The 24067-nt window shown below is 42.7% G+C and overlaps 1 protein-coding gene across 2 annotated transcripts in view; it reads right to left on the bottom strand.

The window, feature by feature from the left end:
• TNFRSF21 (TNF receptor superfamily member 21) overlaps positions 1–19716 on the bottom strand; it is a 37135-nt gene extending 17419 nt beyond the window's left edge. The window contains exons 1-4 of one of the 2 annotated variants that reach the window (XM_073004539.2): positions 19198–19716; positions 12503–13157; positions 10446–10952; positions 166–431 (exon numbers count right to left, since the gene is read on the bottom strand). In XM_073004539.2, coding sequence (XP_072860640.2) covers positions 166–431; positions 10446–10952; positions 12503–13157; positions 19198–19284 — 1515 coding nt within the window. In that variant the 5' untranslated portion in view covers positions 19285–19716. The remainder of the gene's footprint in view (positions 1–165; positions 432–10445; positions 10953–12502; positions 13158–19197) is intronic. The other variant, XM_020777323.3, reaches the window with a different exon arrangement.
• Between the last annotated feature and the right edge of the window lie 4351 nt (positions 19717–24067).

A 24067-nucleotide genomic window follows, 5' to 3' on the forward strand; every position in this document is an offset into this window, starting at 1 on the left:
ACATCAGACTTGGTTGAGGAAACCTTCAATCTTGTCATTTTATGTGAAGATCTACTGTCCTGAAATGGCTAAGGTAAATAATGCCAAGGCCTATTCTAGACACAGAACGCCATCAACCAGACAACTATGAACAATTCACTTACAAAACAATATAACAGACATCACCTGAGTTGTATCTTCCATCAAACCTCTGATTTTCTCTACCACATCAGTACGTCTGTGCTGTCGGAGGGCACTGATCAGCTGGGCAAGGCTGGCTTCAGAGCCCCTGATGGTCCAATGTTGTAAAGCAGCATAGGCCCTCTCATGGTCTGCAGAATATCCATTGGCGAAAGCTGCCACCTCTCGCTCACTTGCGTTGCACAGAAATTGGTAGACATCCTTCCACTGACTTCCAAGCTGAGCCGCTACCAGCTTCAGAATGTCGATTCCTATTTAAAACACAGACAAAAGACAAGAATCATGAATTCATGCCCCAGTGGCTTCTCTGTAGTCAAAATGCATGTGAAGTATATTCAGACATTGCATCAAGAGCCTTTTAATCATCAACAGGAATGCTTCAAAAGACTGGTATTTACTTAAACCAAAAGATTCAGCAAGATTTTAAAAACACTCTCAATTTCTTAATTGTTTACTGAGGGTGTCTGTGCCTAACCTCACTGTCTGCCATATGCCCCATTACAGACCCTTCCCTGTAGCATTCCCACACCACAGAATGACACCAGTGTCTCAAGCAAGACAGGCAGTGCATCCTGAATGGGCTGTTCTGGCTGAAGAAATCTGGTTCACGTGGTGCAGCTCACAAAAGTTCATCTAAACTAGAAGTTTCTTTTAATAAGGAGACACCAATAATTTCAGGCTCTCACAATTCTCACACTGCAGTTACAATCTGAGGATTATAGTTTGGCCTCGGAGAGCAAAAAAAAAGCCTTCAAGCTGGTAAGATTTTCATATTTTAATTGGAAGAAACAGCTGTGTCAATAACGAAAATTATTTGGCAACACTAGCCTGACAAAACTTCCAATGAACAGATGAACCCCATAAAACAAAATATTTCATTTACCATCTTAGAAAACAAGAAATGGAAATTAGATGAATAACACCAATGCTGGATTAGGATGAAGGAAACACAGCGTTAAAATCTCTGAGTAAACATCCAGCACTGGAGAACCTTAGGTCACTCACTATCTCATAACCCCCAAGCCACCATTAACAGATACAGTAAATTAAAAGATAGATAAATATAATGGGAGTGGATGAATTAAAAAAAAACAAAGTATAAGTGAAATGCTGAACTACATTTAACCAGCCATTATCCAATGTAAAGATTCATGTGAATTTCTTTTGAATCAAGGTAATTGTATTGGGAATGAAATATGTACATCACGTCTGTACCCTCTCACTCTCTCTGTCTTGGGGACAAACAGGGAACCACCACTTCTGGAAGCTTTTGGGAACTGTGTGAGGTTGTTGTTGTTTTTTTAAATTAAAAAAACCCAACAGCCACCTTTGCACATTTTAGACTTATAAAAATCCATTTCAAATGGATCTGAGACTGAGCTGAGCAAATAAGCGTTTTGCATATTCAATGTAATATAAAATATTTTAAGATATGAATTTCCTCTGTTAGAAGTTTATTAGATCTTCCACTTATCACTTGTTAAGAAGTTGAAACTTCCTAGAGAATATTCCAGAGCAGAGAATATTAAGGCCAGATCAAGCATTTTTTTGTGCTTACTGAAATAGTTGGGATATATTTCAATATAAGAATCAGCTAACATGTTGGTTATGCCTTGATATCATTTTTCCACTGACACAGTGGTGCCTCGACTTACGAACTTAATTGGTTCCAGAACTCCAGTCGTAACTCAAAATGGTCGTAAGTTGAAGCACCATTTCCCATAGGAATGAACTGAAATGCAATTAATCCGTTCCAGCTGAAGAAAAAAATCACACATACACACACAAACCACTGCAGGACCCATCAGAAATGTGATTAATTCATTCCAGCCCGGGGGGGGGGGGGGGAAGCAAGCAAACCATGAAAGACCCATCAGAAATGCAAAAGAAGCAAAGCAAAAAGCAAGCAAACCATACAAGACCCATCAAAAATGCAAAAAAAAGTTAAGCAGAAAGCAAGCAAAACCCTGCAAGTCCCATCGGAAATGCAAAAAAAGCAAAGCAAAAAGCAAGCAAACCCTGCAAGATCCATCGGAAATGGGGAAAAAAACAAAAAGTGAACAAACCCTGCAAGACCCATCAGAAATGGGGGGAAAAAACCAAAAACCAAACAAATCCTGCAAGACCCATCACAGCATATAAACATAACCCCACCACCCAGCCCAAAACCATGCTGCAAAATCTAGCCCGAACAGTTTTTAAAAAGCAGAAAGCAGCACCTTGCCTTACCAGGCAGTCCAAACCCCTCCTCCAATCGCACTCACTCTAAACGTTGGGGCGAAAGAGCTACAAAGGAGCAGCCTCTTCTCCTACCAACAGTTAGCAATTTGATTTCCCCGCCTTTTCCCCCTGCTTTTTTTGGTTGCAACTCAAAGCTCCGGCCACAAGTGGAAGCAAAATTTTGCATCATAACTCAAAATGGTTGTAAATCACTGCAAGACTCATTGGAAACACGATTAATCCCGGTCGAAGGGGGTGGTGGAAAAGCAATCAAGCGTGCAAGACCCATTGGAAATGCACAGAAAACAAACGGAGCAGATTGGAAATGCACAGAGAACAAAGGGGTAGGTCAGGAATGCAAAGAAAACAAACGAAAAAGCAAGGGAAGCATGTCAGACCCATCAGAAATGGGGGGGAAACCCAAAAAGCAACCAAACCTCCCAAGATCCATTGTAAAAGGTGGGGGAGCCAACAAGCAACCAAACCCCCAAGACCCATCGGAAATGGGGGAAAAACCAAAAAAGCAACCAAAACCCCCAAGACCCATTGATAATGGGGGGAAAACCCCAGAAGCAACCAACCCCCCCAGGTCCACTGGAATGGGGGGAAGCCAAAGAACAAACAAACCCCCCAAGAACCATCGGAAATGGGGGAAAAACCACCAATAAACAACCCCCCCAAGATCCATCCCAGCACAGAAACATAACCCCCCCAGCTCTAAATCACACTGCAAAAACACCCAGAACAGTTTTTAAAAAGCAGAAAACAGCACCTTACCTTAGCAGGCAGCCCGAAGCCTCCCTGCAAACACACACACACACACACACACTCAGAAGCAGAAGGAGGCAGTCCCAAGCCTCCTCCAATCCCACACTCTCTAATTGCTGAGGCGAAAGAGCTACAAAGAAGCAGCCTCGTCGCCACCTACAGTTAGAAATTTGAATTTCCCTGCCTTTTTCTGTTCGTAAGTGGAAGCTTCGGTCACAAGTAGAAGCAAAATTTTGTGGCCGGAGCTGGTCGTAACTCAAAATGGTCATAAGAAGGGACGGTCGTAAGTCAAGGCACCACTGTATGCTTAAAAAATCCACAAAGATACACAGAACACACTATTTAAAAAACACTCATCATTTTCACACAACTGACTGAATACAGCTCTAAGAATTATCCTATGCACTTCCTTGTCTCAACCCATCTTCTCTCTTTGTATATTCTCCCTCTGTATCTGCTGCCTGTTCTGCCTCCACTTGCATTAGTATTTATTTGGCAACTTTTTCATGATTTAGTGGGGGTGTACGCATCCAACACATGAGGAACACTGTTTAGCAATTGAACAAACTTAACCATGTTCTTTGATCATGCAAGAAGTCCAACCAAATAAGACATGGAAACCCTAAAAAAATTCCTGGGTGATAGGACCATGCACCCACAAAGAGGTTAGTGTTCAGAAAACCCATTGCCAGGTTACCCTGGAGATCCAACAGTTACCCAGGTAGCCGGCTCAAGGTTGACTCAGCCTTCCATCCTTCCGAGGTCGGTAAAATGAGTACCCAGCTTGCTGGGGGGGCAATGTGTAGCCTGTATAATTAAATTGTAAACCGCCCGGAGAGTGCTTGTAGCGCTATGGGGTGGTATATAAGTCCAATAAATAAATAAATATAAATAAATAAATACCGGCAGCAAGATTCTTAAGCAACATTCTTAAGCAAGATTGCTGTTAAGAGCAATATCAAAGTCATTGCCTGCCTACTTCAGGTAATGCAGAGTCCTATAGAGCAGTGGTCCCCAACCTTGGGCCTCCAGATGTTCTTGGACTTCAGCTCCCAGAAATCCTGGCTGGCAGATGTGGTGGTGAAGGCTTCTGGGAGTGGCAGTCCAAGAACATCTGGAGGCCCAAGGTTGGGGACCACTGCTATAGAGAATGTAACTACATGGGAGGGGAACCTGGTTTCTTCAAAGTTTTTCAAACCAGGTCCATGCTGGTTTCCTCACTGTAGTCATTCATACCAATATGGTCAACTACTGTGCACAGGAAGCTGTGAAAAGAGCCACCTTTGCCAAGATTGCCAATTTCCACTGGCCTCTCCATTCATTTTCTTTTTTAAAAAAATATTTTTTCAAAGTGTCACAGCACTTACCTGACATAGTGCTGTGACACTTTGAATCAAAGACAGCAGAATCAAAGAACATGAAAGATGCAGCAGACTAAAACAACCAGAAAAATCGGCAGTAGCTGTACATGCCCTCAAACAAGCTGGACATGAAATCCTATTTCAAATTACAGAAGTACTGGACAACATCAGCAATCATTATGTTAGACTACATAGGGAAGCCACTGAAATCCACAAACACCAGCACAGTTTCAACAAGAAATTAAAAAGTCTAAAAATTAACAAAGTCTGGTTCTGAACACTGAAAAATACAGCTTGCAAAAAGGTCAATAAACTCTACCCAGCCACAAGGACCAGTGATCACTTCACACAAGATTAGCCAACGACACCCATCAATCACAGTGACACATCATCAGCCTTATCACAAAACACCCAGAACAAAAAACACCCTGATCACAGGAAACACTCAATCTTCTGAAAAGACCAAAAACCTGATTCCATAACTACAAATACTCAACAATCCCACACATTACACCAGAACACAGAGTTTTAGCTCCTATCCTCTGAAGATGCTGTCTGGCGAAACGTTAGGAAGAAAAACCTCCAGAAAATGGCCAAACAGTCCGAAAAACCCACAACAACCATCCAATCCTGGCTGTGAAAGCCTTCAAGAACACAAACAGAAAATTTGTTTGGAAGAGAAGAGATAGCCCGTGCTCACTTGAGGGAACTGCTGCAATAGCATGCCTACTGACACACTTACAATTACCCGTTTGCATCAGACCAGGCAATCATGCATGCCAGAAAGAAGAATGTGATGCCAGCACAATCAGAGCAAAATAAACTACAACTCTCAAACTAAACTAAGAGACTATACCCTAGTTTTTAAAAAACGAAACACCAGGTTTCCCCATGCTTAGTTTTATGTCGTTGTTAGTTTTCACTTTGATTTTATCTGTGACAAATCCAACGCACACTGTGGAGTTAATGGCCAAAATAGTCATCCTCCGAGTGGATATAACATTTCCACTTGTCCCTGAGCTCTACTTAGATCTGGCTTCATTTAAAATATGGGACCCTAGCAGTTTTGAGAAGGTGCTTAGACCAGCTCCTCAGGGACTCCACCTCAGCCAGCAAACCTGTGGTCTCAGCTACCTTGAGGGGATCCAATCCCATCCTTATTCTCCCCCAACTACTGAGCAATGTTTCACCTGCGCAAAGGCAGTGGGGTTGGAGAAAGCCTCCCTGGAACATCCAGAAGGATGTTGAACATGGACTAAATTGGGGTATTCCTCTTTCAGTGCAGCTCATCAATGTTACAGGGCTTGTATCTGATTTGAAACACACATATTGCTTGGGCAACAAAAGCCAAGATGATATTGTGGGAAGATATTGTATGAATTCTGAATAAGAGAAAAACAGCTGCTTGCTTCAGTCTATCATTTACTACTCATATCAGCTTATTTTCAAGAAACTAATCACTGAAAGCCCTGAAGTGACTGGCAAATGAGGCAGAAAAAGGTTCACTGAGGGAAACACCCCCAAATTAAGGGCAGAGACATCAATTAAGAGAAATGGGCAGAAACATCAAAGTAAAGTTGCTAGTATTGGCAGCAAACATCACAGAAGTACAAGGGAAAGATGAGAAAACAGACAACAGATGTGCAGGCTCAGTTTCAGGAATGCTCACAGGCTGCTGCACACATTAGCCATTAACTTCTATTCAGCTGGATAAGCAAGAAGAAAACCCAGTACTGTACAAGAATGATTCAAGGGAAAACACATCCACCTTTCAAGAAATTATTCTGAAAACTAGAAGGTGCAGTGAACCACTTAAGTGTAATGAGCATCACCGTATTTTTATTTGTATTTTAATTGTGTTTTTTATTGTATTCAAATTGTTGCAAGCCATCCAGAGACCTTTGGGTAGTGTGTGCAGCATATAAATTAAATAAATACTGTATATAATAAATAACATACATAATCCCTTAGATGTATGAGGTTAACTAAATGGATGCACTTAAAATCCAGTTACAAAGCACTGATAGCTACAACAGGTAAAAATCAAATTGGGCTCCATGGACACTAATTCTTTTGCTAACAAAGCTGCCATAGCTGGGGTCCAGGCTATCTGATGGATTGTTTCTTGACATGCAAGCAAGGTTTTAAGATCTTCTAAGAAGTCCTTCTCTTGGCCCCACTAGCCTCTATGGCAAGTTTATTGAGGACTAAAGAGAGAGTCCCCTTCTTGGATACACATAAGTCCACATAAGGAACAGATCTGTATTATAAACTCAACTGACTGTGAACCAGAAGAACTGTGGATTGAAACCAGAGATATTATTAGGGAAGAATGCAAAAAGACCATCCCTGTAATTAAAAAAGAAGAAAAACTTAGATGGATGATGGAAAAAACACTTAAAATTGTAAAGGACCGGTAAGAAACAAAAGTAAAAGGGAACAGAAATAGGGTCAGAATCCTGAAAAATTTTCAGAAACTGTCATGTCAAGAAAAGAGAAATACTACTGCAATCAGTGCAAAGAAACAAAGTGGGGGAAAAAGAGATCTCTGCCAAAAATCCAAGAAATCAAAGGACAATTTAAGCCTAGATTAGGAATGCTAATGTGATAAACTGGACAAGGTGAAAATAAAGAAAAGGTGGAAAGAGAATACTGAAGACCTATACAGAAGGGAACAAAGGATGAAATTCCTTTGAAGAGGAACCCTATGATGAAGCACCTGCAGTTCTAGGAAGGGAAGTGAACGCTCTTCTGAAAGCACTAGGAAGAAATGTCACCGGAGCAGACAGAATACCAATAGAACAATTTCAAGCCAGAGACTGAATGTATTAAAATCTGAACAAGAATATGCAACAAATATGGAAAACAAAACTATATTCACTATACATTACAGTTCACCTATTTCTCTCATGCTCCATACCACAAAATCTACTGGGAACCCAATCCCTCTGAGAAGAAGAAGAATAATCTGAGGAAAGCTATGAACACATATGCACGCTGCTATCTGCACCAGGTTCATGGACTCATTGAACCTGATAGGAGTTTAAGGATCTCAGGTTATGAACATCTGACTAAAAGGTATGTTAAACCACAATGTCTTAACTGGGGAAATGCGACTCAGTGTCTAGTTACAAACTAGAATATGAAACAAGGATATCAGTCCAACTCTGATATTCTTTTCCACACAGGGAAGCCCATATGTGATATGTATTCACATAAGAAAGCATTTGAAGTAAAATTAGACATCCTCATTAAACAAGTGAAGGAGGAAAACTCCTGCCATCTCCCTACAACTCAAAAACTGTTGGTGGAAAAGCCAGCAGTTGCATTTCCAAACAAAACATGTGTGGATTCAATGGAAATGCTGCAAAAGCAGTTTCAAAGTAGATTTAAAGAGCTTCATCTCCATGAACAGGACATACAGCTTTTCCGGAACCCATTTTCTGTTGACACTGAAATTGTTGATCCAATTTACCAAAGGGAACTGGCCAAACTACAGAATTGTGACTCCCTGAAAGACACATTCAAGTCAAGCAGCCTTACTAATTTCTATGCATCTCTCCCCTCTAAGACATATCTTAATCTCAGGAACCATGCGCTCAAAAAGGCAACCCTCTTTGGCAGCATCTATGTCTGTGAACAGACCTTTTCTCAAATGAAACATCTGAAATCTCCAACCAGATCCAGCCTAACTGATGCACACTTGCATCACTTGTTACGACTAGCAGTGACAAATATGGAATTGACCATCTCATTAGCCAAAAGCAGGCCCATACTTCCCACTGAAATACTAATAAGCTTATGTTGATGAAAATTGTACTAATAAGCTTATGTTGATGAAAATTGTTCTTCATTTTAAATATTTTCCCCTCCTGGGGTCTCTTTTTTCACTACAAATAATATATGTGCAGTGTGCATAGGATTTTGTTTGGATCAAGTAAAAAAAAAAGATCCAGAAGAAAATATTCAAATATAGACAAATAATGAACTAAAATATTTTTTATTAATAAAAACTTGAAATTACATTCCAGTTCCCTCTTAAAATTTTTTAAAAGGATCCTCTTGTATATTTTTTACTTAAAAACTCATTCAAATAATTAACTGACCCCTATCAAGTAAAAAAAGGGACCCAGGTCCTTTTTTAAAACTTTGATCCATTTCTTCATATTTTTTTCAAACTACCGTATTTGCCGGCGTACAAGACGACTTTTTTGGCCCAAAAACATGCCTCCAAATGGGAGGGGGGTTGTCTTGTACTTCATTTGGGTCAGGAAGGAGCTGCCGCCGCCGTTGAGTGACACTGGGCCACGCCGGCCGGAGAGGAAGGCAGGCAGGCAGGCAGGCGGTCGGTCCGGAGGGAGGGAGGGAAGCAGAGCCAGCCATGCCTGAGCGGCCAGAGCCCGCCGCCCCGCGCTGCTGAGCCAGCGCGTCTGTGCGCCACCAGAGAGCTGCTTCTCCTTCCCCTCCTCCTCCTCCTCCTCCTCCCGCTTCCCTTTCCTTCTCGCTCTCACAGCTGAGCCAGCTAACCCGCTCGCCACCAGAGAGCCGCTTCTCCTTCCCCTCCACCTCCTCTGCCGCCCGCCCGCTCGCTCGTTTCCCTTTCCTTTCCTTCTCGCCTTCCTCGTCGCCGGCCATGAACTCTATATTTTGAGTGGAAATGTTGGGGGGTTGTCTAATACGCCCAGTCGCCTTGTAGCTGGCAAATACGGTATAGTTCTGCCCCGCAACAGTCTGAGGGACAATTAACTGATCCCTGTTTAAAAGTTTGAGGGCCCCTACTTTACACGAATAACACAGTATCTCCTTCTCTAGCTGAACATAAAATGGTTATGTTTTGCTAACACGGGTACACTCCTCAGTTTACATAAAACAGAATCTTATACTGTACCAAACTGGCTTTAAAAATGTAACTGTTGGCTCAGTGGTAGCAAGTATGTTTTGTATCTGCACCTTTTCAGAGGTATAGCTGTGTTGGTCTTCAGTCTCTTGCAAGAGAAACAGAGTCTGGGGACTCCATAATGAATAAAGGTTTAAAATTTTTGTGCACTGTAGCTCATCTGAAAACATGGAATACAGTTCACAAAAGTTCACACCAAATAAAACTTGTTACATTATAATCACTACTACAGAAGCAGGAAAGAAGATTTAAGTTTAAATTAAAACCTAACAATCCAGCATAAGCAGTTGCACTAGAGCATATTGGGCAGCACTAAGTTTCACAAGGAATATGCCAAAATGATAGCCATGACACAAACAGATAAAAAACTATCATCTGAACTAGAATGCCACACATCTACCATGTGTTTATTTACTAATAGTGACAGGCAGCCAAAACAATAAATTAATCTGGCCCACAGTATCTTACACCAGCAATCTTTCAAAGTGAAGTGATCTTCTTGGTAAACAGCTGTCACAGTCCAGATGGACATTTCACACAGTGGTGTATATATATATTGGACATACAGATAAGAATGCTAAAGTCTGCCTTATTTCGAGAATGCAGATGCCATGTTATTACATGCTGAGGAGAAAGCAGTGGGGAAACAGACTGTCTGCTTATCTAGACTACCTCCCTTGGCAGCTTAAGATTCTCTTCCTCTTCGATTAGAAATGCATTATCCTCATGGCTGGGAAGCTCTGTCAAGAAAAGCTTCACTTGTTTCATGTTAAATATGGAGCATGGCATTAAGGAAGAGATGACTATTATGAAGGCAAAGAAGGTATTAAATGTTGCATTTAGTTGCAAGAAAAAGCAAAGAGTTCTGTGCCACATTAAAAAGAAGTAATTTTACCACAATAAAGTTGTCTTTAGGATGCCACAAGTCGTTTCTAGTATAAGCTAGATTCGGAGACCAATTTTAAATAGGAAGGTAATTCTCTGAAAATTATATGAGGGATTCAGTTCCAAGTACTCACCATGTCCATTGCAATAATAGATCCATTTCTCCTTGTTTTGGGTTGGGGTAGAAGATTTTTTCAAAACAGACTTTTCCACAATTGAACTGGGATCTTGTCTTGGTCCCTTCTTTAGTGTCCGTGAACTTTTTCGGACACTGCATACAACAATCACTACAAGAACAAGCAGCAGCAGTAGGACAATCATCCATGGCAAGTGTTCATTGATATCAAAATGCTTATGGGCATTTTGCCTTGGGGATCCTCTTTTAGGCGGTTTATAAGGAATGCTGGATTTTACACTGCCGCTCATTTCCAGTGCTGGCTGTCCTTTCAGAATGGAAGGGGTATGTTTGTGGTAATGGATTTGCTGATGGTTTAAAGGCTTAGCGGTGTCCAGAGAAGTCACACTGTCAGGGACTGTCTCATTCTTTGCAGTTTCATTATCAATATCTGTTAGTGTCATCATGTCAGTGTATGTACTTGGGGGAGGGCTGGCAGCAAAGTTGGAAGCCGAGGAGTTCACACCTATGGAAGAAACACAGTATTAGAAATGAAGCAACAAGTATTTGTTCTACATAATTTTACTCTAGTCTTGTCTTGATGTCTGTCTGTACATGTGCATGCATTTAAAACACTCAATCCACAGACCATCAATATAATTCTATCAACAAAGCTGTTGATAGCTTTTAGAGCCCTTCTTATTTAAAACAGCAGTTGACAATGTGTTCAAATTCTGTATACAAAAAAAGCAGCTTCTGTGCTCTGGAAGTATATTCATCATCTTCCAGTCAGATGCACCTATTTATCTAGTTAAAGAATTAAAGACGGAGTCCAAACTGGATGACTTCTGACTTCCTCACCCAAACAGCACAATCTATTGCACATCCACATGGTAGGATGTCTAAGTAGTAGTTTCGCCTCTGCTTCATTTGGGGAGAAAACAGTAAGACTGAGGAGACACAGGACACAAACAAAGTGAGTCCGCACTAAGGCAGAATGTTTGTATGTAGATGTCTGCTTCTGCCGAGACACTGGACAACTTCATTCAAACAAGCTGCTAGGCTGCAGTGTGGCCCTAAATGTTAAGAATGAGCAATACAAATCTGCTTTAAATACCAACTTTAAATGATACAAAAAATGTTTAATAATCAAGTTTGGATCGGCACAAGTGGGTGGGCATTTGAGACGCAAACTCATTCAGTAGCCTCTTTTGTTACGTCAAGAGTTCTAATACTGTTAGAATTAAAAGTGAGGATGATCAACACCACAAACTTGCTTTGTTTTTAATAAAGGTTTAAACATTTTAATTGCACCGTAATGATGCAGACAGAGATCGCTTTACATGCATGCACATCTACAGACACCAAGACAAATTAGACCCAAAGAGAGACAAATTAGAAAAGCGCACCATTGAAACCAATCAGAGCCTACTCACCATCTTATAATGAAACAAGAAAAGTCATGAAGAGACAACAGCTAATCTAGTAGGTATAAGCTTCCCCAGTCTGATAGTCTCAGATGTACCACACCAATCAACTCTGTATGTGGGCCATCCTAGATGGAGCTGATATGAATTGTAGTACAAAGCATCTGGAGGGCACCAGACTGAGGAAGGTTGGACAAAAGACTTGAGAGAACAGGTATTCTAACAATGAAATCCTATGCTTATCTACTTTAGATCTTCCACATAATAAACAAATCCACTCCCAAGAACATGTATGTCAGATTGCAAACTAAGATTTCCCTATAACCACACAGCCATAGCGTATTTGCCTTTCCCACCTCCACACATGGACTCTTGGGGGCATGGAACTGCCTGTATTATGCACTGGACATACAGAGAAAGTAGACAAACACAAACAAACCTCAAGGTGGGGAGGCTAACCACAGGTATAACCATACCACTGACAGGCTAGATTAAATCTTAACACTATATAAAGTGGATGCTTAAGAGGCTTCTCGACAGAAGGCAATCCAGGTTGCAGGTACTGCTTCTTCCCAAGCCCATTCCTCCAAATAATACCTTCCATATTGTTTTCATATGCCTGAGCCTTTGCTAATTTTTTTATACCAACCTTTGGGAAGAACAGAAGTAGAACCAGCTTTGTGGAGTTCCTTATCTTCCTCTGGACTTGACAAAAGGCCGGCTGCATTATGGAAAGTTGATGGAGGCCCACAGAGGTTGTCCCTCTCTTTTGTTCCTGGTTTTATCACGACCAGATTATTTTGTGAACAGTTGGTTAATGTTTTGCATCTCAACACACTAGAAGGCACAGCAGAGAAAGTGCCACGAGGGCAAGGTTTGCACTTGACGTCTTCTGTGTCCGTTCCTTTCTTCCTTACGCCCCATCCAACAGGGCACTCTGAATAACGGGTGCAGTTGTTGTCACTGAGAAATGTACCAGGCGGGCAGGTGCATTCGCGGTCAGTTAAAGCAGTGCAACGTGTTCTCTCAACCATTGGCAGTATACAAGGCTTTCGGCATGTATGGCATCTCTCCACACCATTTTCATGCTTCGTGAAGGTTCCACTGCCACAAGGGCTGCACTCTCTTAAGGTTGTCACTGTACAATGCTTAGATACATATGTTCCTGCAGGACACTTGTCACAAGACAGTTGCGTGTTAGTGGCACGATCAAGGTGGCTATATGTGCCAGAAGACAGTCTTATGGTATTCTGTTCAGAGGTCAATTCAGACTGAGCATCAGCAGTGCCAAGGAACATAAACCCCTGAAAAATACAGAGAAATGTAAGTCAAATCTAGGCTATAAAGCAAACTAGAGTAAACCATACCAGCTTTCTGCATCAGCAACATTTAAAAAACATGTTCTAGTGTCCCGTCTTACATATTGTTTCTGCTGATCTACCACTTTACAGAACATAACCGAAATGCAAGACATATTACTGTGTTTGTGTCCATCTTGTCTACCTTGGCAACTGCATGGAAAGCCAACTGAATGTGGTGGTTGAATACTCCTGCTCAGCCATTCTCAATCTTTTTTTTTAACCACAGCAATAAACACAATATGAAAGAAATATAGGCTGAATTAGGATTGTATAAATTACATAATGAATCTCATAAGGCCATGTATGAAGAACTATTTCCAGTCTGTGGTTCTCTCCAAATATGCTGTATGGCCCTCGCTGAAAATGGCCGCTGTAGCTTCACCGATGGAATTAAAATGCACTCCTAGAAACACACATCAGAACTCTTTGTGTTGCAGTAACTCAGTTAGCAAGATCTATTCTGTTTACGTAACACAATTCAACTCACAATTTTTAGGGTGGATTACAAATAAGGAAACACCATGTGACATTGCAGTAAGAGGCAGCAGCAAAAAAAATGCTCTGTACCAGATCGTACCCAAGCAGGTACCAGTGAATTGCCACTGGGGCCACTTGCTCAAGGATGCCCTGCACACAGAGAACTGAGGTAGCCGAACATGCAGATTAGCAGAGCTCCATCAACATAGCCTGGGGGGGGGGGGGAAGCTCTGCGTCATGTGGGCCTTCAGGCAGAGTTTGAAATTTTACTTTTAAAAAGAATGGAATTAAGCCATTAATCTGTAACTGAGCAACAGCAGGATGATGTTGTGGGTTCCAGAAAACCATATCACCTCTGCTCAGTTATGAATGGCTTCTGCAAGTCATTATATTCACTCTACTTAAAAATAAATCCACACATTCTGCTTCCAGCAATTGAAATACATTAGTGAGCTACTCCAGAACGTAGGCTTGTTCAGCTGGAGAGCATTCGCCTGAACAGACTGAGCAACACTCTCCTAGACATGAGATCCCCAACTGAGTACCTTCAGTCACAAGGCCTATTTAACTTTCCTTGGCATTCACCAAGGCCCTTTGTCTGTCTGGATTTTAAACTGTGCTCTCTTTTTTAACCAATAAACTGGATGTGCTGCAAATCAAAGTGGCAACCATTTGTTAAAACCTCCCCACAATGCTTCTAGACTCAACTCAAACTCAAGAACCTGTTTTCAAAAGATGAAAATGCTAGCAGCTACAAGACAGTTTTGAAGCAAGCTCCCAAAAGGTACACTTGGTGCAAACATATTTCTAGGAGCAGAAAACCTGGGGCTGAGAGGGAAGGGAACACAGAGACATCTCCTCTCACACTGCCAGAGTTGGGGACCTTATCCATATCAAGAACCAATGTACAGTAAACTGCCCTAATCCAATCAGTGGTGCAACACGGAGCAAAGAGCAGGTCCCCTGCCCCAAGCTGGCAATCTGGGGAAGTGCTCTTAGAAAAAGAACTGTACTGCCCGGTAAGTTTTTGGGATGGAGAGGCCAGCATGACAAGCATTGGTGAAAGGGAATTATGCATGTACACACTCAGGCCAACCCCTTTTTCAGACTTGCAAGTACGGAATGGGTGTTCATGACACAGATGTTCTGCTGCAGCAGAAAACTGCGTCCAAAGGAGTGTCTGTGATCTTGACCTCAGATCGCATCTCTGCATTGTTTGGCTGGCTCTCTGTCTTTTAACACCACCAATCTCTGTGAAATAAATGTTGTGTAAGAGGCTTACACAACACTCCTGCCATGACACTTTTTTTTGTGGTGAAAGCCATAACAGTTTTTTAATACTCCAAATGTGCCATCAAGCTCAAAATGGTGGGGATACCTGCTCAGTTTCACTGTGACGCCAGATTATTGCCAGCACCATAGTCTTTTCAAAGAGGCTCTGTGTTGTGAAGAAACCCCAGCAAATTCCTTCTGTTCGTTCAGGCTTTGAGTGTAACCTCATAAAACTACATTTCACAATAAAGACTTGGATCATAACCCACAATTGCAAATCCAGCTGAACATCACATTTGAAACACCTCTGGGCTTTTATTCAGTATAAGATGGTGATGAATGTATGCATTTTATTGTGCTAAGACATAGATTTATTCTAACAAAATTAATGTCTGCCAATAAAAATTTCAAGCTATATTTCAGTCATACTTTGAAACCTAAAACTCTCCTTGGCTGACTTAAAGGGGAGGGGCGGTTGGATTTAATGGCCTTATAGGCCCCTTCCAACTTCATCATACAGTATTACATAAATAAGAGACTTAAAGCAAACACTGTCCTGGCACCACAATACCAGCAAACCTCCTCCCCTGCTCCCACTTCAGTCCTTGGCATTCTATCAGTGGAAATCCAGCACCAGATCCTGCCCATAGTTGCTAAATTAGATTAGTTCAGTTTCCAAAGTGGGGAATGGGGGAATTTAAGTCAAATGCATAAGCAATCCCCTTTTATTGAATGAATAACATTGACAATTTGGGTGTGTTGCCCTCGGAGTACAGCCTTTTTTGGAAAAACAAAAAAGAATCTGTTTTCTGTTCATTTATTGTAACAGAAGAAATCTACAAAAACCATCTCAGTCTTTAACTCTGCACTAATAGCCACAACAACATACATTCAACTGTACAAGGAGAATAAAACCCATGAGCTTTGCAACAAAAAAAGCATCATGTTGTCCTTGGAAAATGCTGAACTTAAATGTCATGACAACAGTACATCTGACATCAAGGCAGCCACGCAAATGTACAAAATCCTGAATGTATCTACAGATTAAACAGTAAAATGCCGATGCAAGGGAGAAACACAAATACACAACTTTGTGTTCTATCATACAAGCCTCCTAAATGTTAATTCCAGCGCAAAGATAGAAAACAGGAAAAAGGGTCACAAACAACGTTCCTTCTAAGCTGTGAGGATGCCCAGTGTTGTATTGGCGCTGCACACCCGGAGTTAGTGTTGTCAGGCACTCATTTGGTTCTGGTCACAGCTGGAATTTTGCTCATGCAGGGTCGGGTTTCTGCTCAGTGCTTGTGGAAAATTAAAGGGAATGTTGGTCACAAGCCCCTTCTCATTTTGAACAAATACTAACCAAGCTTATTGCTTGTGAAGACATGGTGCCTTGGGCAGAACCGGGAAAGACTGCTGCCTGACACTGGAGCCATTGGCAGTCAGTGTAGCAGACAACACAGATGCACATGGGCCATTGACCTGACTTGGTGAAAGGTACTTTCTTGTATTCCTAATGATGCAATAGTAAGTGCTGACAAAAGGGGGTGAGGGAACAAGATGATGGCAGCCTTTGCTTGCACCAGCCCTATTCAGATGTTACATCATTTAGTGTTGGGAACACATAAAGAGGAGACCACTTAGCCCTGCCCTTCATCACCATGTTCTTTTGAGAATACTGTCATGGTGCTTTTCTGATGCAACACCAGACTAGAAAAGGAGAGTAATTTCTGTGCAGGCTATACATATGAGCAACAACACATGAGATTCTTTCTCATGTGTACAGCCTACACACAAAGATCTCTCCGCTTCAGATCTGGCATTAAAATAGCAAACATAATGGAAGTTGATGTATCCCCTGTGCATGTTCACAGCGCTGGGGGAGGTCCAGATTCTAACCTCCAACAAGTTATGAAATTCACTGGATGGTTTTGAGCTAGGCACTCTTTTCCACCATGCCCAACTCAATTGATTGTTTTGAGAATAACATGAGAAGAGTTAGGTATGTATGATGCCTTGATTTCACTGAAGAGGTTATATATATCCTTTTCAGTGAAATCAAGGCAATTGAGTTGGGCGCACATGTGTCTGTGTGTGTGTGTGTGAGAGAGAGAGAACTTAATTAATAATTAACAAAATTAAGATACACAAACATGTTATGTAGGCACTCTTACAATAGGCAAAAAGCGCTAAAGGATGAAAACTAAGGATCGCAGAGTACCTTACATAAGGCTAAGGATGTGCGGTTGGATTTTTTGACTCAAGCTCCTAGAATTCTCAAAGTATCTTTCAGGCAGAATTCTGGGAGGTCCAGACCACAAACCTGCACATTCAGATATCTGCATTTCTTTTCCCTGGAGAAAGGCCTACCTAGGCCTCATTTCCTGCCACAGTACTTCCTGGGAGGAAGCAACCGCGATGGTACCATCAAGAGTGTCTTAAGGGCACTGAGGCTATGATGCCCAGAAAGCAATGCAGTAAGACAAGAGGCCTAGAATGCAGCCTCTGATGTAGGGCTTCCTCCTGGTGAGGTAAAACAGCTGTAAATGGAGGTCTGTGGACCAATATTCCCGAATCCTGCCTGGGAAATTCCTGGAGAATTCTGGGAGTTGAGAATCTAAACAATCCAAAGGGAACATATCTCCATAAGGCCAATTAGAACATTCATGTCAGGTGAGGTCTTAGCTGACACTTCCACCATTTTCCCTGCAAAGCCTGTTGCTAGAGGAAAATAAAACATTAATGGTAACATGGAAAGGAAGGAAGAGTCCTTTTATAACTTAAAAACAACCACCTTTATAATGGCATAAAGTTTTATGCACTATCTACTCCATGTGCAATATGCTATCATTAACTGAACCAATATGAATAGGATTGCAAATTAAAAAATGGTAAACTATGGTGTCCGCTAGGGTGAAATATATAAGCAGAGGTGAATATTTCAAATCCTTCACATCTGGAGAACCAGACCATACAGGCACAATCAAGGGCTCTGATTAGCAAGTAATTGGAATGCCATATTTTGAACTGAGCAAGATCTACAGAAGAGGAACGTGGATTCTTTTATTCCTACATAAGCCAAATCCAGGGCAAACACCTTTTTAACATCCTTTCAGTGTAAACCACTGCCACCCAACTTGGTTGAGCCATTACTTTGGAAATCTTAGCAGCTCACAAATGTTGCCAGTGTTTTCTGACTTATGCACAACAGCAAAGAACATCAGGAAAGCAGAGGAATTGCTGATATTCGTGATGAGGACAAAAACTTAAGGAATCCCTTGCTTTTGTTTCAGCTTCCTATAAAGCAGCTAATAGGCATAACAATGTGGACAGATAGCAAGAGAACCCTTTTGAGACCGGCCAACCTGGCAGCTGATAGCCCAAGGATCTGAGCATTTTTCAATCGACATCCATATTCAAGAGTGAGCCTGGAAGAAAACAGGTAGACTGAACACATCCTTATCCCCAGAAGTGAGGGACCGGCATTCTGGACCATCTTACGAAAGGCAGGAGGGGAAGGGAGGCGCCACCTCATCTGAACCGAGGAGGAGCCCGGCGCTGGTGGCTGCAGCGGAGACGGGGGGGGGGGATGATTCATACTCTTTTGCTGCAGGGGCTCTGGTCCATGACTTAACAACTTCCCCTCTGCACCCGCATGGCCGACCAAGAAATCCGGCTTAACCCACACATGTGGGGGACCCGAGCCGAGGAGGTTCCTCTGACTGACAGCCAGGATTCACCTAAGATAAACGCTAACATTTCTCTCCTTGGGACTGGCCAAACCGTCCAGGTAGCAACAACAAGGACTCTGAAACGTCTATCTATCTATCCATCTATCTATATTTTCCTTCGCCATCAACCTGATCATAAGAAACAAGGCTTCCAAACACACGAACAAGCGACGTCACTGGCCTCAGAAACTGGGGTCTTTCCATGCTATTTTTTTTAAAGGAAGAGAAAATCATCCTCTTGCTAAAGGCAAAGATGGGTGGCGAGACTGTGGAAGACGCGGCTTCGGAAGCAGCGGCACCGCCGGGGGGGGGGGTCGCTCCCCGTTCCCGAACCCTCCACCCCACCGTCGCCGCCTCCCATCGCCGATGAGGCGCTCCCCCCCCGAGCCCCCGGCCCGCAGCCCCCGCCCTTCCACCCACCCTCCCGCCCGCTCGCCCGCCCGCCAACGAGGCTGCTTCTGCCGCGGCCGCCCCAAACCGGCGCTGGCCGGCGACTGACTCACCACGAGGAGGCTGGAGACGAGGGCGACGCCTCGGGAAGCCCTGGGGAAGGCGGGCGCGGCGGCGGCCTGAGCCGCAGAAGCCTCCATGGCTGCCGCGGGGGGCTGAGCAAAGGCGTCTCTGGGCGGCCGGAGGCCCCTACCGAGCCATGGGGACCGGGAGCCGAGAGGGGCGCGCCTGACCCACCGCCGCGGGAGGAGCTGCTGCCCATCTAGCAGCCCCGCCGTCCCATTGCCGGGCAGCGAAAGGAGGGCAAGCGGGCGAGGGAAGGCGGGGCGGCGGGCGCGGGCTCGGCCAGAAGGGCGCGCCTGGGCGAGAGAAAGCGCGGACCGCCCGGGCCAGCCTTCCAGCTCCCGGGAGCAGCAGCAGGAGCCGGACGGCTCCGCAAGAGGAATTGCCGGCTTCCCATAGCGAGCAGGGGCGGCAGGAGATTCCTTTCCCCCCCCGCCCACCTCACCCTCCGGCCGGCTTCCGAAGGACCGACAAGGGCGGCGGAGCTTCTTCGCCCCGGCGGCGGCGGCGACCAGTGGGCGGAGAGAAAGGCTGCCGGCCAGTCGGGTGGGGGAAAGGCGCGGCTTCCTTTTGTGACATCACCGCCGCCCCCCCTCAGGGAGGCTGCTCCGCCCCCTCCCTGTTCTGCCGGGGGAGATTCACCTGGCTGAGGGGAGGGGCCGCGCTGTCTGGGTGGGTGCTAGATCCCCAGCAGAGGCGGCCCACTGATTGATTTGGCATTGAGACAGTTATTCAGTGCGTTTGTTCTTAGTTGTGACAAGCAGTGGGATAGTGGCGAGGATTTCTTTTTCCCCCAACACTTGGGATGCAGTGGTGTTTGCAGTCCTGAGGTTTGTGAAAGGGGTTTTCTGTTGTGGGGAGAGAGAGAGGAATTTCAAAAGGTCGCTGACCATTTTAAATCATTTTTTAAAAATTAAATCATTTTTAATATCCATATTGATTACCTTTGCATTTGGCTCTGTGACCTCAAAATACAGTTTAAAAGTTTTTAATATTCATGTTGACTATACAGTGGTGTCTGCACTTATGACCATAATCTGTTCCAGAAGATGGACGTAACTCGAAATGGTGGTAAATCGAAGCATCATTTCCCATAGGAATGCATTGAAATGCAATTAATCCGTTCCGGCCAAAGGAAAAAAAAATCACCAAAAAAACAAATCACTGCAAGACTCATTGGAAACGCAATTAATCCATTCCGGCTGAAGGGTGAGAAAGAAAAGCAATCAAGCGTGCAAGACCCATTGGAAATGCACAGAAAACAAACAGAGCAGATCGGAAATGCACAGAGAACAAAGGAGGCAGGTCGGAAATGCAAAGAAAACAAAGGAAAAAGCAAGGGAAGCATGCAGGACCCATCGGAAATGGGGGAAACCCCCAAAAAGCAACCACCCCCAAGACCCATCGGAAATGAGGGGGGAACCAAAAAACAAATCCCCAAGACCCATTGGAAATGGGGAAAAACACTCCAAAAAGCAACAAAAACCCCCAAGACCCATCAGAAATTGGGGGGGACAAAGAAAAAAAACAAACAAACCCCACAAGACCCATCACAGCACAGAAACATAACCCCCCAGCCCAAAACCATGCTGCAAAAATACCCAGAACAGTTTTTAAAAAGCAGGAAACAGCACCTTACCTTATAAGGCAGCCTGAAGCCTCCCTGCAAATGCACACACATGCTCTCAGAAGCAGAAAGAGGCAGTCCCAAGCGTCCAAGGACAAAGCACACTCTAACTGCTGGGGTGAAAGATTTACAAAGAAGCAGCCTCGTTGCCACCTACAGTTAATAATTTGAATTCCCCGCCTTTCCCCCCTGCCTTTTCCTGTTTGTAAGTGGAAGCTCCAGTGGCAGCAGAAGCAAAATTTTGCGGCCAGAGCTGTTTGTAACTTGAAATGTTTGTAAATAGGGATGTTTGTAAGTCGAGGCACCACTGTATGCCCGTTTTTACAACAACAAAAAATAATTTTTGAATTCAAGGATGGGAAATACTTTTACTGAGTTTTTTAAATGTTATGAAGAAGATTATAATTTTCAAGTCTTCTGGGCCTCTTCATCAATCTGGGCATAACAAAGCTGTTTAGGGGAGAAACAAAGTCCAAAAATCATGTTGGGCACCTGGCAATGGAGCCAGAGGTTGGGAGTTTGATTCCCCACTGAACCTCCTTGTAGAACAGCCAGGCTGTGTAGCCATGGGCAATCTGCACATTTCCAGAGTGCCCCCCAAAAGGAGGGTCTGCTGTGACTACCGTATTTTTCCATGTATAAAATGACATTTTTTCCTTTAAAAATTTGAGGAAAAAATGAGGGTCATTTAATACACGGAAGGCAGCTCTTTACTGCTGCCTTTTGCAAAGGCATGGGGCTTAGCAAAAAGGAAGGGGAGGCATTGCTCCCTTCCTTTTTGCTAAGCTTGGTGCCTTCTCAAAAGGCAAGGAAAAAGGGCAGTCACTTTGACAGCTGCTTTCCTTGCTTTTTGCCAAGGCACAGGGCTTAGCAAAAAGGGAGCCCTTTGATCCCTGTTTTTTTTAATTTGGGGTTAGAAAAGGGGGGTTGTCTTATACATTGGGCCGTCTTATAAATGGAAAAATACGGTACATTGTGTCTAGAAAACCCTGGGAAGGGTTGCCATAAGTCAAAATCAGCTTGATGGCATAAAACTTTTATTGCTGTTTCTGAAGCTCACCTTCGGATATTCACAAACTTAGTCTGATCTATCTCACAGTATAGTTGCAAAGATAAAGTGGGGAGGATAAAAACCAGATAAGTTTGCTCTGAGCTCATGGGAGGAACCGTGGCACAAAAATCTAATAAATAAATAAATGTTCGAAAAGGGAGACTCCAAACTTGAGAAATCAGTTTTAGGTGTGATACATTATCAGGTTTTACATCAAGAGATGTAGAATGAATTGTCCTCCTCCATCTCTGTAGTCAAAGGGTAGCTAACTACAAATGCTCCACTACTTTCAGTTGAAGTACATGGTGCTTTTACTGCCTGGAAGAAGCAGCACCCAGAAATATGTCAATCGCTGTATAAGAAAGGCTGGATATTAAATTTAGGTGAACCACTAGGCAGAAACAGCCAGTTAAAAGTCAAATTGTGAGTATTACCTAGCAACTGAAGGAAGATGGAATTATTTAGGTGTGTAGTACAGTACACTTTATCTTGAATACAGATCTCCTTGCTGCCCTCTTATAAATCTTAATAGTAAATGACAGCAGTTTAAAGAAACTTGGGCAAAACTCATTTCTGTATAACACCTTGAACTTCCATTTGCTTCTCCAACCTTCCTACCTCATTGGATAACTCAAAACCGGCTCAAATATTCCTGATTTAAGAAATGACTCACTATGGGAACTCTGCTGGCAAGGAATAGAAGAAGAAAAAACTGGCTTGGGGGAGGGTTAGGAGTTTAGATCAGAATTGTGCTGAATATCAAGGGCCTGAGATTCCCTTGACTTTACTAGCCCATGTGTTTTTGTGTTTTTACTTGTTAAAAGTCTTGTTGGTATGTCAACCACTCAAAGTCTATTGTTCATTGTTCAGAGTTTATTGTTTAATCAGAGCTGAGGAATTGTTTGCCCAGACAAGATGTTCTTGTTTACTAAGGAGAGGCCATTCTAGGTGGCATTTCTGAGTTGCCACTGATTAGATTGGTTGCTTATTTAAACTGTAGAATTGTGAGTTAATTTAAAGAACGGTAGATGTCAACACTGTGTATATAACTTGCTAAAAATATTGTAAAAACAAAGTACATATAGGATATCTTTTTTAGTTTTCTGTTAAACATTCGTGAAAGTAAATTAAATTACATAAGCAACCTCCCCCTCCTCCTCTCCCTCTTCTTCTTCTTCTTCTTCTTCTTCTTCTTCTTCTTCTTCTTCTTCTTCTTCTTCTTCTTCTTCTTCTTCTTCTTCTTCTATAAAAGGTACTTCTATAAAAGTAGTACCTTCATATCTGGTTTTCTGTCCACCTTCCTGGAATATTGCTTTCTGCTTAACAATATATATTCCATGTCTGGGTACTCTGCAAAGGTTCTTCAGATATCATATAGGAAGTTTCCAGCAGCTAGGGGCCAGGTAACACCACATTATTTATTTTACTTTATTTTGCCTCTGCAGGTAGGATATATATTATTGTATATACCACCAAGTCATAACTGACTTATGACAACATTAAAAGGATTTTCATAGTAGTGTATGTGAGATATTCACTGGTGCCATCCCACCAGTGAGTGTGGAACAGAGGCTAAGTGGTGGACTTTACATCAGTATATCCCACCTTTGAGAGCAAGTGTGGTGTAACGGATAGAGCATTGGACTAGAACCCAAACACACTTTGAATCTCTGCTTGGCCAATATATATTGATGGTAAATTTACCACTTTACCCCCAGTACCACATTCAGTGTCATTAAGGACTTAGCATGCTTAGCCACGATTATCTGCAGATTATTTTCAACAGCAGCTGAAGGTCTGCTCTGTGTGACAGAACATGTTAAAGTCAAATAATTTATTGCAAAGCATGGATGTCCTATTGTTTCGGGGGTGGGTAACCATAATGCCTGAGTTGCTTATATGCCTAAATGTAAGTTATTTTTATTGATTGATTGATTGATTGATTGATTGATTGATTGATTGATTGATTGATTGATTGATTGATTGATTGTATTTATACCCCGCCTAGCTAGTCATTTCGACCACTCTAGGCGGCTTACAACATAAGGATAACAAGTTCTAAAAAAAATTATAACAATTAATTAATTAAATGATTCTATAAGATGGGAAAAATAAAAGTAAATCAAATAAAGAGAAAAAAAAGGAAAGAGGACAGGAATTAACTGGAAGGGAAGGCCTGCCT

The sequence above is a fragment of the Pogona vitticeps genome, chromosome 1 (assembly GCF_051106095.1).
Source record: "Pogona vitticeps strain Pit_001003342236 chromosome 1, PviZW2.1, whole genome shotgun sequence".
Classification (NCBI taxonomy): Eukaryota; Metazoa; Chordata; class Lepidosauria; order Squamata; family Agamidae; genus Pogona; species Pogona vitticeps.